General features: G+C 33.3%; 1 protein-coding gene across 2 annotated transcripts in view; it reads right to left on the bottom strand.

The window, feature by feature from the left end:
* Positions 1-14,044: 14,044 nt before the first annotated feature.
* Positions 14,045-19,428, bottom strand: part of LOC139481216 (organic anion transporter 3-like) — a 54,536-nt gene continuing 49,152 nt past the window's right edge. For both annotated transcript variants that reach the window (XM_071264382.1, XM_071264383.1), the window contains 2 exons: positions 15,075-15,147; positions 14,045-14,363 (listed from right to left, as the gene is read on the bottom strand). In XM_071264382.1, coding sequence (XP_071120483.1) covers positions 14,163-14,363; positions 15,075-15,147 — 274 coding nt within the window. In that variant the 3' untranslated portion in view covers positions 14,045-14,162. The remainder of the gene's footprint in view (positions 14,364-15,074; positions 15,148-19,428) is intronic.

Raw genomic sequence — 19,428 nt, 5'->3', positions numbered from 1 at the left:
TATCTTTCTTTGTCCAGAATAGTAAGCAAGAAATATCTAATTGCAAAATATTGTGCAATAGCAAGATTTTTTTTTAAATGAAGTTATCTTTCTTTGTCCAGAATCAACTTAAATCTTTGTTATATACAATATACAATGTATATTCACTTTTTACTACCAACTGATAAATTAAAATAATCTTTACCATTCAGTGATAACAAGCAGTTTTTTTACATCTTAATATTTTATGATGTATTTAAATGAGTAGTTATTGTTGCAAACTCCATTAGAAATTTTGATTGAGATTAGTTTTGGAATAAGGGAAAGGGGGATGTGATTAAAAAAATTGGGTTCAATTTTTCTCATTTGAAATTTCATAAATAAAAAAGAAAATTTCTTCAAACATTTTTTTGAGAGGATTAATATTCAACAGCATAGTGAATTGCTCTAAGAGAAAACAAAAATTTTAAGTTCATTAGAACACATTCATTCTGTGTCAGAAACCTATGCTGTGTCAACTATTTAATCACAATCCAAATTTAGAGCTGAATCCAGCTTGAATGTTGTGTCCATACTTGCCCCAACCGTTCAGGGTTCAACCTCTGCGGTCGTATAAAGCTACGCCCTGCGGAGCATCTGGTTGGCTTATATCTCAAAAACCAAAGCATTTAGAGCAAATCTGACATGGATAAATTTGTTTATCAGGTCAATATCTATCTGCCCTGAAATTTTCAGATGAATCCGACAACTGGTTGTTAGGTAGCTGCCTCTGAATTGGTAATTTTAAGGAAATTTTGCTGTTTTTTGTTATCTAGAATATTATTATAGATAGAGATAAACTGTACACAGCAATAATGTTCAGCAAAGTAAAATTTACAAATAAGTCAACATGACCAAAATGGTCAGTTGACCGCTAAAGGAGTTATTGCCTTTTATAGTCCATTTTCTAACCATTTTTCGTAAATCTTAGTAATCTTTTACAAAGATCTTCTTCTCTGAAACTACTGGGCCAAATTTAACCAAACTTGGCCACAAGCATCATTGGGGTATCTTGTTTTAAAAATGGGTCCGATGACCCGGCCAACCAATCAAGATGGCCGCCATTGCTAAAAACAGAACATAGGGGTAAAATGCAGTTTTTGGCTTATATCTCAAAAACCAAAGCATTTAGAGCAAATCTGACATGAAGGTAAAATTGTTTATCAGGTCAAGATCTATCTGCCCTGAAATTTTCAGATGAATTGGACAACCTGTTGTTAGGTTGCTGCCCCTAAATTGGTAATTTTAAGGAAATTTTGCTGTTTTTATACGCCCGTCGTCTTTTAGACGGGGCGTATTATGGTATACCGTTGTCCGTCCGTCCGTCCGTCCGTCTGTCCGTCCGTCTGTCCGTCCGTCGTCCACACTTCGGACAATAACTCAAAAACGCTTTCACCAATTTCCATGAAACTTAAGTGAATTGTTTATATCTATTGACGTAAGCTCCCTTTCGTTTTTTTTTTTAATTTCAGATTTTAAGTTTTGGATTTATGGGGCTTTATTCATTAAAAAGGGGGGATTTTCAACACTTCGGACAATAACTCAAAAAGGCTTTCACCAATGTCCATGAAACTTTGGTGAATTGTTTATATCTATTGATGTAAGCTCCCTTTCAATTTTTTTAAATTTCAGATTTTAAGTTTTGGATTTATGGGGCTTTATTCATAAAAAAAAGGGGGATTTTCAACACTTCGGACAATAACTCAAAAAGGCTTTCACCAATGTCCATGAAACTTTGGTGAATTGTTTATATCTATTGATGTAAGCTCCCTTTCAATTTTTATAAATTTCAGATTTAAAGTTTTGGATTTATGGGGCTTTATTCATAAAAAAAAGGGGGATTTTCAACACTTCGGACAATAACTCAAAAAGGCTTTCACCAATGTCCATGAAACTTTGGTGAATTGTTTATATCTATTGATGTAAGCTCCCTTTCAATTTTTATAAATTTCAGATTTAAAGTTTTGGATTTATGGGGCTTTATTCATAAAAAAAGGGGGATTTTCAACACTTCGGACAATAACTCAAAAAGGCTTTCACCAATGTCCATGAAACTTTGGTGAATTGTTTATGTCTATTGATGTAAGCTCCCTTTCAATTTTTATAAATTTCAGATTTTAAGTTTTGGATTTATGGGGCTTTATTCATAAATAAAAGGGAGATTTTCAACACTTTGGACAATAACTCAAAAAGGCTTTCACCAATGTCCATGAAACTTTGGTGAATTGTTTATATCTATTGATGTAAGCTCCCTTTCCATTTTTATAAATTTTAGATTTTACGTTTTCTTAAGTAATGAATTTTTATACTTAAAAAAGGGGGATTTTATGAAACTTTGGTGAATATATTAATGTAACATCCCTTTTGATTTGTATATATATTTATAGTTGATCATATAAATTCATTTAAAGCATAAAAGACAAGTTAAAAGAGCAACGGGCGTATCATGCGCTAAAGCGCAGCCCTTTATTGGTTATTGTCTTGAATATTATCATAGATAGAGATAAACTGTAAACAGCAATAATGTTCAGAAAAGCAAGATCTACAAATAAGTCGACCAAAATGGTCAGTTGTGACCTCTTAAGGAGTAATTGCCCTTTATAGTAAATTTTTAACCATTTTTCGTAAATCTTAGTAATCTTTTACAAAAATCTTCTCCTCTGAAACAACCGGGCCAAATTAAACTAAACTTGGCCACAATCATCATTGGGGTATCTGGTTTAAAAATGTGTCCAGTGACCCCCCAAACCAGCCAAGATGGCGGCCATGATGGCTAAAAATAGAACATACGGGTAAAATGCAGTTTTTGGCTTATATCTCAAAATCCAAAGCATTTTTGAGCAAATCTGACATGGGGGTAAAATTGTTCATCAGGTCAAGATCTACCTGCCCTGAAATTTTCAGATGAATCGGACAACCTGTTGTTAGGTTGCTGCCCCTGAATTGGTAATTTTAAGGAAATTTTGCTGTTTTTGGTTATTATCTAGAATATTATTATAAACATAGATAAACTGTAAACAGCAATAAAGTTCAGCAAAGTAAGACCTAAAAATAAGTCAACTTGTCTAAAATGGTCAATTGACCCCCTAAGGAGTTATTGCCCTTTATAGTAAATTTTTAACAATTTTCGTAAAATTTATAAATTTTTACTAACATTTTCCACTGTAACTACTGGGCCAAATTCATTATAGATAGAGATAATTGTAAGCAGCAAGAATGTTCAGTAAAGTAAGATCTACAAACACATCACCATCACTAAAACACAATTTTGTTATGAATCCATCTGAGTCCTTTGTTGAATGCTCAAATAGACCAAGGTGAGCGACACAGGCTCTTTAGAGCCTCTAGTTAATAATATTCATTATACTTACCAGTGAAAATTGACATTCATTAAATTAGAATACTCACTGATTTCAAAGCAGTGTTGAATTCATTCAACGGTGGTGATGAATTTCCTTCTATTCAAGAAAAAACCCACAAACAAATATCTTTCGAACAGGATAAAATACTACCACCACAACAAAAACCCCACTATTTACATCTATATACAGCTACATACTGCAAATACAAATAAAATATCATACAAATAAATGAATTTGTATGCTTACATACTATTCTAAAACTTTAGTAGCATCAACATCTCGCAAATAAAACTTTGCGAATGTTGATTCAACTGCCCAGTCGGCAGAATCTAAAATTGATTTCAAAGAAGCTCCCTTGTACAAAGTCCAATTCGGAGCTATAGCACGTGTGGAATGTGCATTTACTTTCATATTGTCATCATTATAAGCTATTCTTATAGCCTGTACAATCCAACTTGAAATAGTTGCTGCTGATACCGGTTTGTGCGGTTCATTTGTTTCCGAGAAAAAGCTTATTTGTTCTTGTTCACTCAACTTTCCCCGAAAATTCTTAGTTTTATCCAAATAAACTGAAAGAGCTCTTTTTGGATCTATTAAAGTTTTCTCTGGAAAACTGGGAACAAATAATTTTTCTCCTAAATGTTTTTGTCTATCTTGCTTGGCTAAGCCATGTCTTACAAAAGTAATACCATTACTCTGAACTCTCATTGACTTGTCATCAATACGGAGACTTTGCAAATCACTACATCTTCTGAATGTAGTTATGGCAACTAAAAACACTGTTTTTAAAGTTACATGCTTTAAATCAACTTCTTGCATAGGCTCAAACGGTTTCTTCTCAAGAACCTGTAATAATAATTCCAAGTTCCATTCAGGCAGAATTTTAACCTTTGGAGGTCTAGAATTAGAGACACCTTTAATAATTCTAACTATGTTAAGGTGTTGGCCGACAGGAAAATTTTGCACTGGAGGTAACTCTGCAGATAACATAGATCGACAACCTGGTATTGTCCTCTATTGCAAACCAGAATGAAATAAATAAGCCAAAAAATCGGCAATCTGATTTAAATTTGCTGAATATGGATCAATTTGTCTCTCACCACACCAGATATAAACTTTTCGAATTTTGAGGAATAGTCCTTTTTTGTACCATCTCGCCATGAAGCTGAGAGCAATGTTCTTGCTGATTGAGAAAATCCCTCTGTTTTAAAACGTCTGTCGAAAGAAGCCATGCTGTCAGATTTAATATTTCTGGATTTGGATGAAACATTTTCATTTTGGACTGAGACAACAAATTTTCCATTACTGGTAGTCCTACTGGGCAAGCTATCAGTAACTGTAAAATCTCGGTGTACCAGTGTCTCCTTGGTCACTGGGGCACAATCAAGATAATCTGACAGTGGCTCATATATTGCAATATCCTTGAAATCAGACAAATTGGGGGAAACACATACGCGTACATGTTCTCCCAAGGAATTGTCAGAGCATCCAAGGCCAAAGCATTGGGATGATGAATCCAAGTGCAAAAGATTTCTGTCTGGCGATTTTCCCATGATATAAACAAATCTATCAATGGAGTTCCCCATATCTGAAAAATCTGCTGCACTATTGACTTGTTCAGAGACCATTCTGTCGGACAAACCTTTCCCCGACTCAAATGATCTGCTAAAACATTCTTCTTGCCCATAATATGGGCTGCTTTCAATACTATGTTGTTTTGAATTGCTATCTGCCATAGCTCCCAAGTCAAGTAACAAAAGTTTGGTGACTTCGTCCCCCCTTGGCGATTTATGTATTGTACTACGCTTGTGTTGTCGCTCCTTATCAGAACACATTTTCCCTTCCAACTTTTCAGAAAATGCTGAACTGTCAAAGTTACAGCTTTTATTTCCAAACAATTTATGTGACAAAGTTTCTGTTCGGAGTTCCAAACTCCCTGAAAAATCTGTTTTCCCATATGACCCCCATATCCTTTCATTGAATCATCTGTCGTTATGGTCACATTGATTTTCGGCAATTGCAAATATCGGCCTTTCAGCGTGTTGGCTGAATTTTTCCACCATTAACATGATTAAAGATAGGATTTCAGATGTTGTATCAATGGAACATGTGCCAACATATTTTTGCTGACTGGCCTCTAAAAACTTAACAAATGAAGTTGGATGGGTCTCATAAACAGACGAGCATTGGGAGTCAACTCGATGCATGATGCCATCATCCCCAAAATTTGAAAAAAATCTAGGGGCAAATTCTGACCTGAAAGCATTTTTTCTAGTAATATCTGTAATTTCTCTATCCTTTCCATTGTTGGATAAACTAGGCCCTTGTCTAAATGAAAACCCCCATAAGTAAGTTATCACTTGACTTGGAACTAGTCTCGATTTGTCTGTGTTTATCATAGAGCATAGTGAAACCAACAGATTGAGACATTTCAGGCGATCCTGAACTAATTGCTGTTGGTCCTGATTGTCTATCAACCAATCGTCTAAATATACTGACATTCTGATATTTTGAGTTCTCAGATATGCAGCTACTACTGACACCAGTTTTATATAAATTCGGGGAGCACATGTTGGTCCAAAGCACATTGCTTTCCATTGATAACATTGATTTGCTATGCAAAACCTCATGTACGGATGATGTTTCTGAAATATTGGTACATGGAAATATGCATCGCTCAGATCTATTGAAATTGCCCAATCTTTTGGTTTCACTCGATTTATGACTTTGCTCATTGTGTCCATCTTGAAATGGACTTTCTTTAGATGGTTTTAAATTTGTCACAGGTCTCATCTTCCCGTTTTCTTTGGCACCAGAAATAGTGTACTGTAAAAACCTGTGAGAGATTCCGGAAAAAATACTTTTTCTATAGCATCCTTTTCTGATAAAGAATTTATTTCTGCCAAAAATATATCTGCGTTTGTGAGATATTATTGTTTTCTTGATACCTATCCATGCAGGTCTTTGAAGAAATTCCAATTTGTAACCTTCCTCTACTATAGAAAGTACCCACTGATCTGTTGTTATCATTTTCCAATTTTGAAGAAAATATTTTAGACGCCCCCTACCGGAATCTCTGTACACATCATTAAACATGAGCCTACCTTTGAGTCAACTGTTGTTCTTTCTGGGGATCCGAAAAGACCCCAGCTACTCTGACCAGTCTTATTGGTCTTGTCCTTATTTGACTCTTTAACAGGACCCTTATAGCCTTTATTGTCTCTTAGTGCATGGCTGTCTACCACTATTTGATGTCTTAGGCACATTGGACCTATTGTTATTTGAGCCTCGATTCTTACTGGCATTAACAGTATTATGCTTAACATTGAACTTGGGATTCTTATTTTGCCAATCTCTGTCAAAATCTGCCCTTCTTTTCCTACCCTGACCTAGTTCAGGTAATAAATCATTCAATTGATTCTTTTGTTCCTTGCGCTTTTCAAGGCATGAGTTAAGACCATTCCCAAAAACACCTTCTCCTAATAGAGGCAAATATTCAGTTTTGTCTTTAATATCAGACAAATATACAAGACCAGAATCATGTGATGCAGCCTTACGTCTGACTAAATGAAAAAAATGCACCAGTCCTATCCGACTGTTCCAAAGACTTTGTGGCCATTGCGAACAAATCTTTCACAATTTGACAACATGATTCTTTCTCATCATGTTCTAAAGACGGAGAATTTTCAAGCTTCCCAAGCAGAGTACTCATTGTCTGTTGCATATACATGCCCGAAATCACATTCATTCGAGACGCCATTTACCCTTGAAATGAAAGTTTTTCAATCTGTTTTAAAGGCTGTGTATATAATTGCCTATGGCCAGTATCCCAAGACTTTACTGCCTTTGGCCCATGGTTCTTTCTCATCATTGGCTCTAGCAAGTCGTCCAAACTAGGAACTTGCAAGAACTCTACAACACTAGCATGTACAGGAAAACAACTCCTGTATTCCTCTTTATAAGCGGAAAGTTTATCTGGGTGCTGACACCGCCAGGAATTTTCCAAAATAGTGTGCCTGATCCATAATCAACCCAACACTATACCTTTATCATTGTTTGAGGCAATATCCTCACTAAACAATTCTGACAAAACATTATGTCTAGTAATATTGTCTGAGCTTAACTCAACATCTTTGTTTACATCATTTGAAACAGATTTTAATTGTACATGTTTCATAAACCTTTCACCTTTTCTAGCAACAGTACCTGTTGACTGTTCAAATCTAATTTCGCTCTCATTATCTGACTCATTGTCAGAGCGAATATCACCCAGTATATCCCTTTCTATCGGGTTAACATGAATAGAAATTTCCAACCTTGCGGCGAAATCTATATTCCTAGATATTTTAGGAGAACTCAAATCCTCGTCTAGATTCGAAACTAGTGGAATAATGGGTCTAAGGGTGTCAGATCTGAGCAAACCTTGTGTAACTCTATTCTGACCCCTTGAATCTGGATTAGTTTCAGATCTGGACATACCTTGCGTATCCCTATTCTGAACTACACTCTCGTTTTTATGTTAGTACTGCAACCAGAGTTCATTTTTTAAAACTTTAATGGTCCGGAAGAACACACACCTAAATTATATATCGACGGAAAGAGGAAAACGTGTACAATAAGAAAAGATGGGTCGTAAAAATCCAGAGTGGTCACAATTTTGTGAAATTGAGGTCAAAGGTCAGACCTAAAAATATCAATATTTCAACCACAAGGACAAAAAGGAGAAATATTCTGATATTTATTCAATAGAATGCTACAAAAACGAGTCAATCATAAGCATATGCTATAAACGATGTTAAAACGACAAATTTGACTACTTATATGAAAAGCTGCCATTACAAAATGGCGTTGATTTGGAACCTTCTCATTTTTTTTCATTTAAGACATAGCTAAAGAAGAAGTGGCCTTGACCTTTTCACATCCATAAACTTTCATATTGTGTATAGTATTTCACTATAGTATATTACAGAATTATTTTCTAAAGTATAAAACACCAGTTTATCAAATTATTTCAAAATTTTTTCTATCTTTGAAAAAAATAAAATTCAAGCGTTGAAACAGTGTTTTTAATTTTGCATCTTAAAGGTTGTGTATTTTGTGAAAATTAGTATCTAGTTATAGATAAATACATATTGTGTATTTGCAAAGTCTGGACAGCTCAGTTATAACACAAAATATACTAAAGTCACCCGAGGCGAATGCGAGGTTTAAAAAAAATTGAGTGTAAAACAAAGTCAGTTTGGTTCATGAACATTTTTTAGTGGGAAAAACCTGGTAAAAAAGTTAACTCATTAATTTTTTAAGGGAAGGATGAAAAATTCTACAATGCAATGCCAATTTTCTAATGTTGTAATTCAAAATCAGTCATGATCCTTATATAACTTTTAAAAGCGACACACAATAGCTCAAGTATTCATAAAATAGGGACATGAATCAATCTCTTAGTCATCATATGCGGATTCAGTACGCGTATTAGCATTACAAGACGCTTCCCTTTTTATAAGAACAAGTTCGGCGCAGGACAGAGTTTGTTTAAAGTTTTTTTAGTACAAATGCTATCTGGAGCGTAAATACCGTCATGATTCGGTCAAACTCGTCAGATATAGTCTTACCTTTGCATAGGAAACACAAAAGAAATGTGAGTACAAAGTTTCGATCAATGTTCGTGACCAATATTCCCATATGCATATGCATGATGTATCTGCACTGCCAATCCCAAATGTAATGAGGCGAGTGTTGCTACAGAAACGATTGATTTTGTAATAGCTTTACTTTTACGAATTTTTGTTATCTTTAGGGACACTATACGGTTCAGAAGCGCCTTTGTGTTATTTTTCATCAATGAACTAACAAATGAACTTTTGAGCCTAGGCTCCGTGTTGAAGAACGGACCGTGACCTATAATGGTTTACTTTTATAAATTGTGACTTGGATGGTGTGTTGTATCATTGGCACTCATACCACATCTTCCTATATATATTAACAAGCTATGCGGGCATCATTTCCATAGAAATATCAAAACGAGGACATAGCTCATAAGAGCACTGGCGACAGGGTGAAGTAATTGTTCTTCTTTTAATGTATCCTTGATATTTTCAGACACACCTTGGTGTAATTCTGAAAGTCTTAACATAGACTTCAATTTTCCTGCAGAAGATATGGCATCCCCTAAATTGAGTTCAGAGCTAAACTCTATATTTCATATCCCTTGCCCCCACTGTGTCTGAATTGTAAGGTGTCACAATATCTAGTCAGTTCTGGAGTTTGGCAGTTTGGTAAGCATCAGAGACAATCTTGGGTAAAATTGATCGGTATATATAGAGGATGTTCTATATGAGAAAGGCTTTTTCTTATGGAAGAACAAATCTTATCACTAACAATCGTTATTAATGAACTGACAGCAAGTTCAAATTCTAATTTTTCAGTAACTGTTTTACTTAATTGCACAGGTGTTGACTTCAATAAGGACTTGGTTATGCATGGATAAATGATTACTCACATTAATAAGCACAACTTAAAAGACTGTCAACACGTTTAGAGGACTCAGTTTTGCGTAGTTTTCTGGGTTTTTAAAAAAGAGGTTTTTCTTTTACACAAAAACCCTGTTTTTATATCCAAACTACAAGGAAGAAACTGAGCGCGAGATCGTATAAAAGTGTCAGGTTGTGAGGATACATGTCGATCAGTTTGATCACTTATATTGATTTCTGTTGTTTCTAATTTAAAGTTCCCCAAGAGTGACTGGGGAAACGAAATATGGTCACTTGGTCTTCTCCCGACCGGCAGAAAAAAACTAAGTGGGGCGTCCGTTTGGCTGTGCGGGATATATCAAGTTCGCAGTCACGTCCGGTCAGAATGGGGACGTTACATTTGATGCCTCGTGTAAACATTATTTCCTCTTTATATAATGGTGCTCCATATGAAGGACTGAATGTTCTTCGCTACAGAAAGTTTGCTGCAAGAGTATTGACAAACAAAACATGCGTTCAAATTCATACTTTGCCGCCAACATCAAATGCGGCTTCATTTCATAGCCAAAGAGATTATCTTCAAATGAAAATGTGGATGAACAAGGACAATCTAAATCCGTGTGAATGGGGTTGGAAAGTCGCTAATGGAAATCTTGTTCCGGTTAAGTGTACAATGGACGCAGCTCCCTCTAAATTGCTGAACATTATTCGATGCAATTGTAAGACAAACTGTGACACTAAAAGATGTACTTGTAGAAAAAACGGACTTGAATGTTCAGTAGCTTGTGGCGAATGTAAAGGAACTGGTTGTACAAATTCGAGTAAAACAGTTGACATGGACGATAATAAGCATAATTAAGGGGTTTCGGTAAAACAATTGCATGGTTTTGTTATCATATAAAGTAAATATTTAGGTTTAAAAATAAGTATAATACCGGTCAATCGTTTTTTATTGTTGTTATATGATCTATTGATTTTACGAATTGGTCATTATTTGATCCATCTAAACACTTCAAATATATATAAAATTAATTTGAAGACTCATGATATAATTTGGTTTTTTATTAAGAAAACATAAATTCCCAGTTTTTATCAAAAATACTAACATGTTCACCCAAAATTATCACTTCCTATACTTCAAAAATCATCATATATTTCTTTATTATTGTTATAAGATCTATTGACTTGATTAAAAATTATGTACGTTGCTATTTTCGTTTTTTAGTCGCATCAAATTTCCAGTTTTCGGCGATTTTTCATCAAAATCCAAGGTTTTCACCCAAAATTTTCAATTTCCTGATCTTTGCAGTTCATCAACGTTTACATAAATCATAACTATAATAAGATCTAATGACTTTCTTAAAAATTGTGTCCGTTGCTATTTTTGTTTTTTAGTCACGGTAAATTTCCAGTTTTCGGCGATTTTTCATCAAAATCCAAGGTTTTCACCCAAAATTTTCAATTTCCTGATCTTTGCAGTTCATGAACGTTTAAATAAATCATTACTGTAATAAGATCTATTGACTTCATTAAAAATAATGCAAGTTGCTTTTTTTGTTTTTGAGTCACGGCAAATTACCAGTTTTCAGCGATTTTTCACAAAAAATCAAGGTTTTCACCCAAAATTAACAATTTCCCTTCATCCAAACATTCTCGATTTTTTTTATGTTCAACAGTACACCTAAACCAGCTTGGAAAACTAGAAGAACATTCTGTTGCAATTAGTTTGAGGTTTGGTCATATTTTGGCTAGAAGGACTGGACTAAAGGGAGTGTCACGTTCTTTGTACGTTAAAACCCCTTGCATCAACTCTTTGAGGAGTCCGTAGGTGGCATGTTGCAATGGAAAATTTCTGTCCTAATCCAATATACCATCATTTTCCAGTGGCAGTGTAAATTTTTCCGATCATCATCCCGAATGGCCTCTATTATGACAAAACCTACCTATTGTTTTTATTGTTAACTTGTTCTCGTCCTGAACATGCATGAAATATTTGCCACTGGACGTTAAGCAACCAACAATCAATCAATCAATCTAGTTTAAAGACACACCAATTTTACTTTCTGGTGCAAGTCTCATAACATCACTGATGATTCGCCCACGGAAAGCAGAATAATAAGAGAAGTTGGTTTTAGCATATCCTTGTCACACACCAAATCTCTGCGAAACTTCAATAGTACTTTTCCCCAGACCACTTGCATGCATATTAATTGCTCTGAGGTTAAACATTGACATACAATGTATTTTCACACAATGTCAACTATAGTCATTATCCGGAAAACCCTCTTATCCGAAGGATTTGGTTAACTTTTATATAAAGTCAAAGTTTTATTAACAAAAGTATAACTTATTTACAGAAAATACACGAAAGAACTACTATATATATTCAAATCACTCAAAAATAAATTAACTTTTCCTACAAAATCTACATAATCACATTGAAACTATGAAATTGATGGTGAAGGAAAAAAATAAATGGTGGAGCTGATTGACGGATAGGAAATTTCCGTAATTAAAGAAGGTACAAATGATGTTTTTAATTTTGAGTTTTTGACAAAATTGTTTGGAATTTGCCCAAAAAAATTTGCATGTAGTATTGCAATAATATGTTTTGTCCTCTCAAATGTCAAATACTATTTTTGAATCATATGTTTTCTCGTTTTCAAAGAAAAACGCGTTAAATTTCTATCTAAAAAAAAGCCAACTTTAAGTTTGAAAGTTTTACTTGGAGATGGTATTATATTTATGTCTTCATCATTCCGATTATCCTTCATGATATGTGCATAGAAAATATTTACGAAAATAGCGGGAAATTTAACCAAAAAATATATAAATACAAAAATGTGACCATAGAAACTTTTTACGACCCGACGGAAATTAAAATATAGATATTATTCTATCATTTAAAACAATTTGCAGCCGTGTGTTATCCCGGACCATTAAACTCGTTAACTAAGTGTCTTTTTCGATGTCAGTTGCAGTACTATTTGCCCCTCTAACATCGGTCTCACTAATTAGCGACAACAAGAATTTTAGCGACAAGAAGCGTCAAGAAGCGACAAGAAACTATTTAGCGACAAGAAAACATATTTTTTTTTAATTAAAATTAATTATTGCAATAAATATTAAAAGAGTATGCAAAAGAAAATAATTTTAGCGACAAGAAAGTTAAAATTGATAGAAAAAAATGAAACATTATTTACATAATATTTTATCATCTATTATGTATAACAGCCAGTATTACGTTTAATTATTGTATTATGAGATTACTTTTCCTTGTGTTTTAGAACATATTATTTATCTTATAATTTTTTTTTAAAACTCTTTTCGTGCAATATATATTAAGCTCGCAAAATGATTTATTTGTGCATCATTGTCCTGAAAATATTGACACAAAATCTAACATTGGCCAACGATTGCATCATGGTAAATAAAGTGTCAAACTTGTCTTGAAAACCTTTGAGTTTCTTGTCATACTCCTGTTGCAATTATATGCAGATGATCTTCTGAAGTACGCCGGTTCCAGTGGCATTGCTATAAAAATTATGTTTAACTTACAGTTTGCAACATCTATATTCTCTCATTCCAAACGGCTACGCCATCTTTCATAATAAATCACACCAGTTATACCCTTCGAGGAACGCAAGGACATTTAGATGTAAAAATAACAGCAAAATATACCAACATGGCTTATAAAATAGTACGCCAACGCCAGTTGTGCGTCTTTTCAATATACATGTAATACTCAGTCTTCACTAGATTTTTTTGGGTGGCTTGTTGCCGTTATTTATCTTAAATTTAAAGATACTGATGTTGATTTAATTAGTATATTCACATCTTGAACTTTTCGTTAACCACACATGCGTTCATCGAGTTTTCCATTTGAGTTTCCTGTTTTTCAAGGCAATGAATCACTTTTCTATGAAAAAAATTATGTAATATCGGTTCTTTCTTTGATGCCTTTATTAATTTTTAAAACCGTTCTAATGTCATCTGTCGTTCTACGTCTGATTTTTGTTTAATTCTTGTAATATCAATTCTTTTTTAAAGAGTTCAAAATACAAATGTTATGACCTTTAAAACCTTCCGGCCAATACCTGAACCAAGACTTTGGTTGTCAAAAGGGTTGGTAACTTTATTTTTAGTAATTCTATTTATTGCGGTATACTGTATGGCAGAAAATAAGTAAAACAATGAATTACACATTTTATAACAAATATGTACCCCCATACAAATAACAGTACTAGTATCTTATCTGATCTTAGTACTAGTATTATTATACAATGATAAAAACTTTGAGAATGATTTTTTTCTAATTCAGAGATCCATAGTCCTTCCGTTCTGATTTGTTAAATACAGATTTGATTTTCTTTGATACAGAGTTTTTGGAATCGACGTCAATTGTGTCTTCTAAAGCTTGATTGTTTGTTTCTGGTAACAAAATTACGAAAAATGCTGATAGAAACATAAGGCCGGCAAAAACCATATAGAGCAGACCTGGAATCTTCTGACTCTGAAAAGTAACGGAAATACACGCTTTATTATGAGACATTTATCTCATAGGAAATGTTTCCTTATCAAGCAAAATATACTATAGCTGAATATACGATTAGGTGTTGGTTTTGTTGATCATAGTACATTGACCTATAACTGAATATACGATTAGGTGTTGGTCTTGTTGATCATAGTACATTATTGACCTATAGCTGAATATACGATTAGGTGTTGGTCTTGTTGATCATAGTACATTGACCTATAACTGAATATACGATTAGGTGTTGGTCTTGTTGATCATAGTACATTAACCTATAGCTGCTTATATTCACGCCGTGTTTGACTCAATACAGAAAAATGAATAAGCTGGTCGGTTTTCGTTAAGATCAGTATTGTCTGTGTTGATCCATTTATCGTGAACTCATTCTGTGGGTTTTAAGTTATGGTGACTTGATATTAACACTTTCATCAGTAAGGTAAGTGCTATCTCGACAATTTCAAAAATCATATCTCAAAATTAAAAAAAAAAAGAAGTAAGTAACAAGATTTTCAAAAATGGCTTTTTAAACTATATGTTATAAAATTATGAAAAGAAAAGTTATAATCAGCGGACTTTTTTTTCATAACAATATATGGATAAAACCAGAGGATTATGAAAATCTGGCAAAATTTCGAAACAAGAGGCGCAAACATCCTTAAGGTAAATTGCTTTAATTATCATGTTACTTACAGCATAAATGACCATTGGAGCGACCATTGTACCGATTCCACTTGTTGCATTATGTAAACCAGATCCTATACTTCTAAAAACACGTAATATATGTTGTTAAAGTTTTATTATTGGTTAATACATTTTTTATAAGTATGCGAATAAGATAAAACTTATTCGCTAATCTTCGTTTTTTTAAGTTGTGTGACTTTTTTTAAAATCGGCAAGACTTCCCTTTGAAACACCTTCACGTATGTCTAAGCTTATTCAGTAAGAAGTAGTTGAAAAGGAATTCTTGGAATTCGAAATGTTTTTTTTATTTATTTATTAAATAATGGGATGGATGTACAAGTACGCAGCAACGTTCAATTATTTTACCTTAGTAAATAAAATTTCACTTATTTTTCTAAATCATTATTAAACTGCTATTTATTTGGAAGGCTTAAATACGCAGTCTCTGTTGCAATTGATCTACCCTTGTCAAATTTGAAATATTATACCAACTTACATCGGTTAGGGCCGTTATTTTTGGGACAGTTTTTGTAACATCTTAACCGTCGTATTCTTTGCAATTTTAGAGTTGTGCCAGTTCATATCGCAAATTACTATTTTTATTTTGGCATATCTTTGCAGAATCTTCCGTCGTGTTCGGAAATTTTAAAATGGTACCAGCGTCTCTGTTGTTCGCTTTAACTGTTTTTTTGTGTGTATAAATTTCAAGATTGTGATAGTTTTATATACAATAAGAATAGATTGACATGATTCATTTTACATCGTGATCATACTGATAAAGGATATCTGTTATCCGAATTATCTAACATTTGTTCATTTTTTTTGTTGTTTTATGGTGATGTTGTACCTTTTTAGACTTGCAATTACATTATTTTGTAGTGTACTGTATCATAATTATATGATCCATCGCCCATAAGATTTATCTTTGACTATTATTCGGCCATTATATTAATAAATATATATATATATGTTGTGTACAAGTTATCATTTTGTACAAATTATAAATTGTACAAAACTATTGTACAAATTATAATTTGTATTTTGACTTTGTACAAATTGTAATTTGTACAAAAAGTGCTTGTACAAATTACAATTTGTACAAAATAGGACAAAAATTCACTTATAACTTGTACAATAATTTTTCATATGGATTTTAGCGAAAAAAGCATTAATACACATTATTGAATTGCTAGACAGTACACCTAAGTTACAAAATTCAAAAGTAGTTCTTTATCATACGTTTGAGCAGGTGATCTAGTGATTTTTGGAATCAGGTATTTGCAAACCATCTTTTGACTCTCAAATCGATAACGACCTGTTTTACAGGCATTTTTACTGCTTCATATAGCGAGCGTTGAATCACAGGAACCGTTGCTGTGAATAAACATGTGTATTTAACTGATTCAGTCAGACTTTTGTAAAAAATAAATATCCCAGAAGATTAAACACCCCATTTGGTTAGGAATATGACTATGCTTAAGTCAGGAATATGTCAGTTGTTTTTTTGCCGTTTTTTTATCAATGTTTTTTTTTCAACAATGATCTTTATTTTATGACTGTGCATAACACTTAACGGAAATCAGTTGAGACAATCTTAACTTTAAAAACAAAATAAAATTTATGCAGACTAGACAGACGGACTTTTATTTTATAAGAAAACTAGTTGGTGTAGTATTATAAAATCATCAGACCCAATTGCATTGAACCATCAATCATTTCAAAAAACAAAAGTGAAGCAGAATAAGTCATGTAAATCCAATCTTTTGATGTACCAATTACAAATATAAATTATCACTTGCTTAAAGAAAGATTTGATTGTTTTCATGGACTTTTAGAAATAACGAATAAGTGGCAACAAATCTTTTGAGATCCTTTTCACGATCATCAAAACGCTGTACACGATCTTTCACGATACAAAATATGAAATTTTACAAAATTTATATAATCGTTTGCAAAGTTTCTGAATAAAAAAAAAAAATACCTCAAAATAACGATAAGAACTAATCAAGCAGTACTATTGAATGATATTTTGTTTTAAAGAAAAAGACGTTTATGTATTAACAAGAGGCTGTCACAACGACAGCAAACCGGATTTATTAATATTTATTTGTGTCATGGCAATATCACAAGAACCATTACTGATGAATGGTGAAAGTGAAAATCGTCAATATCAAATTTGACCTCCATTTTGTCATCAGTATCAACATCTTAAAATTTGAAAAGCTTAGATTGAATGGTTCATGAGTAAATGCAACAACGTGAATGGAAACGCCATTTCACAATCTTTCAAGAACCATAACTCCTGAACGGTAATAGTCAAAATTGTCATTATTGAACTTGACCTCTAATTTGCCATCATTAACAACATATAAAAATTTCAAAAGCTTTGGTTGAATGGTTCATGAGAAAATGCACGGACACGACTGGAAACACCATTTTTCAATCTTTCAAGAACCATAACTCCTGAACGGTAAAAGTCAAAATCGTCATTATTGAACTTGACCTCTATTTTGTCATCAGTAACAACATATTAAAATTTGGGAAGCTTTGGTAAAACAGTTCATGCGTAAATGCACGAACACGACTGGAAACTCCATTTTTCAATCTTTCAAGAACCATAACTCCTGAACGGTAAAAGTCAAAATCATCATTATTAAACTTGACCTCCATTTTGTCATCAGTAACAACATATTAAAATTTGGGAAGCTTAGGTAGAACAGTTCATGCGTAAATGCACGGACACGACTGGAAACTCCATTTTTCAATCTTTCAAGAACCATAACTCCTGAACGGTAAAAGTCAAAATCGCCATTATTGGACTTGATCTCCATTTTGTCATCAGTAACAACATATTAAAATTTGGAAAGCTTAGGAAGAACAGTTCATGCGTAAATGCAGGGACACGACTGGAAACTCCATTTTTCAATCTTTCAAGAACCATAACTCCTGAACGGTAAAAGTCAAAATCGCCATTATTGAACTTGACCTTCATTTAGTTGTCAGTAACAACATATTAAAATTTTAAAAGCTTTGGTTGAACGGTTCATGAGTTAATGCACGGACAACATTTGATTCCCGCCCGCCCGCCCGACCGACCGACCGCCCGCCCGCCGTACATCCCCAAATCAATAACCGACATTTTTGTCACAAAAATCCGGTTAAAAATTTGAAAAAATCCTATTTGTTTACTTTCTTTTTCTCTCAAAAATTTCGAAGATCAACCTGCCTTTTTATATATATAGTTGTGTATAAGCCGTGTATTATGTTAATAAGGTTTAGTGTGTGGTCATTTAATTACAATTCTATCTTGTGAATCAGTGCATTTTTCACTAAAATTCGTTTTTACGACTGTTGTACAAGTTATAAGTGAATTTTGGCAGGTTTTGTACAAATTATAATTTGTACAAAGTCAAAATACAAATTATAATTTGTACAATATTTTGGTACAAATTATAATTGGTACAAAATGATAACTTGTACACAACATATATATAATATACGAGTCTAAATTGAAAACTACGTTCAAACCTATGATTGCGTTGGATAAAAACCGCAATTTTTATACGTGTGCATGTAAAACAAATTTCGTTGAGGAAGGGTCTAAAAACAGCACATACAACATTTTCCAAAAGACCCAAAAAGTGAAAAAGTATATTTAAACAAAACGCATTTGACTAATAGGTCGAACAAATGATGTTCTTAAACCCTGCTGACTGCCATTGGCGATTGCCAAATAAAATTGATCACGACATGTAACAAAATGGATCTTAATATAAATTTAATACTAAACAGAAAACGATAAACTTGTGACCAAGATGTCATGCCACAAACACAAGGTGTCAATATTTTTTTTGTACACCAGATCTAGATTTCGACAATATATGTCTCTTCAGTGATGTTAGGGATCGAAACGGTATTTGGAAGGCCATATAATTTACCCTCAACTTCAGATCGACTCTTGAATTTTAAGAGTCAATATAGGATGAACGGATCATATAAACCGGAGGGAAAATATGATACAAGCCCTAACGAAAAAATATAAACGAGTCTAAATTGAAAACTACGTTCAAACCTCTGATTGCGTTGGATAAAAACCGCAATTTTAATACGTGTGCATGTAAAACAAATTTTGTTGTAGAAGGGTCTAAAAACAGCACAAACAACATTTTCCAAAAGACCAAAAAAGTGAAAAAGTATATTTAAACAAAACGCATTTGACTAACAGGTCAAACAACTGATGTTCTTAAACCCTGCTGACTGCCATTGGCGATTGCCAAATAAAATTGATCACGAGATGTAACAAAATGGATCTTAATATAAATTTAATACTAAACAGAAAACGATAAACTTGTGACCAAGATGT

The sequence above is a fragment of the Mytilus edulis genome, chromosome 7 (genome assembly GCF_963676685.1).
Source record: "Mytilus edulis chromosome 7, xbMytEdul2.2, whole genome shotgun sequence".
Classification (NCBI taxonomy): domain Eukaryota; kingdom Metazoa; phylum Mollusca; class Bivalvia; order Mytilida; family Mytilidae; genus Mytilus; species Mytilus edulis.
This window is presented reverse-complemented; position numbering and strand designations above follow the sequence as displayed.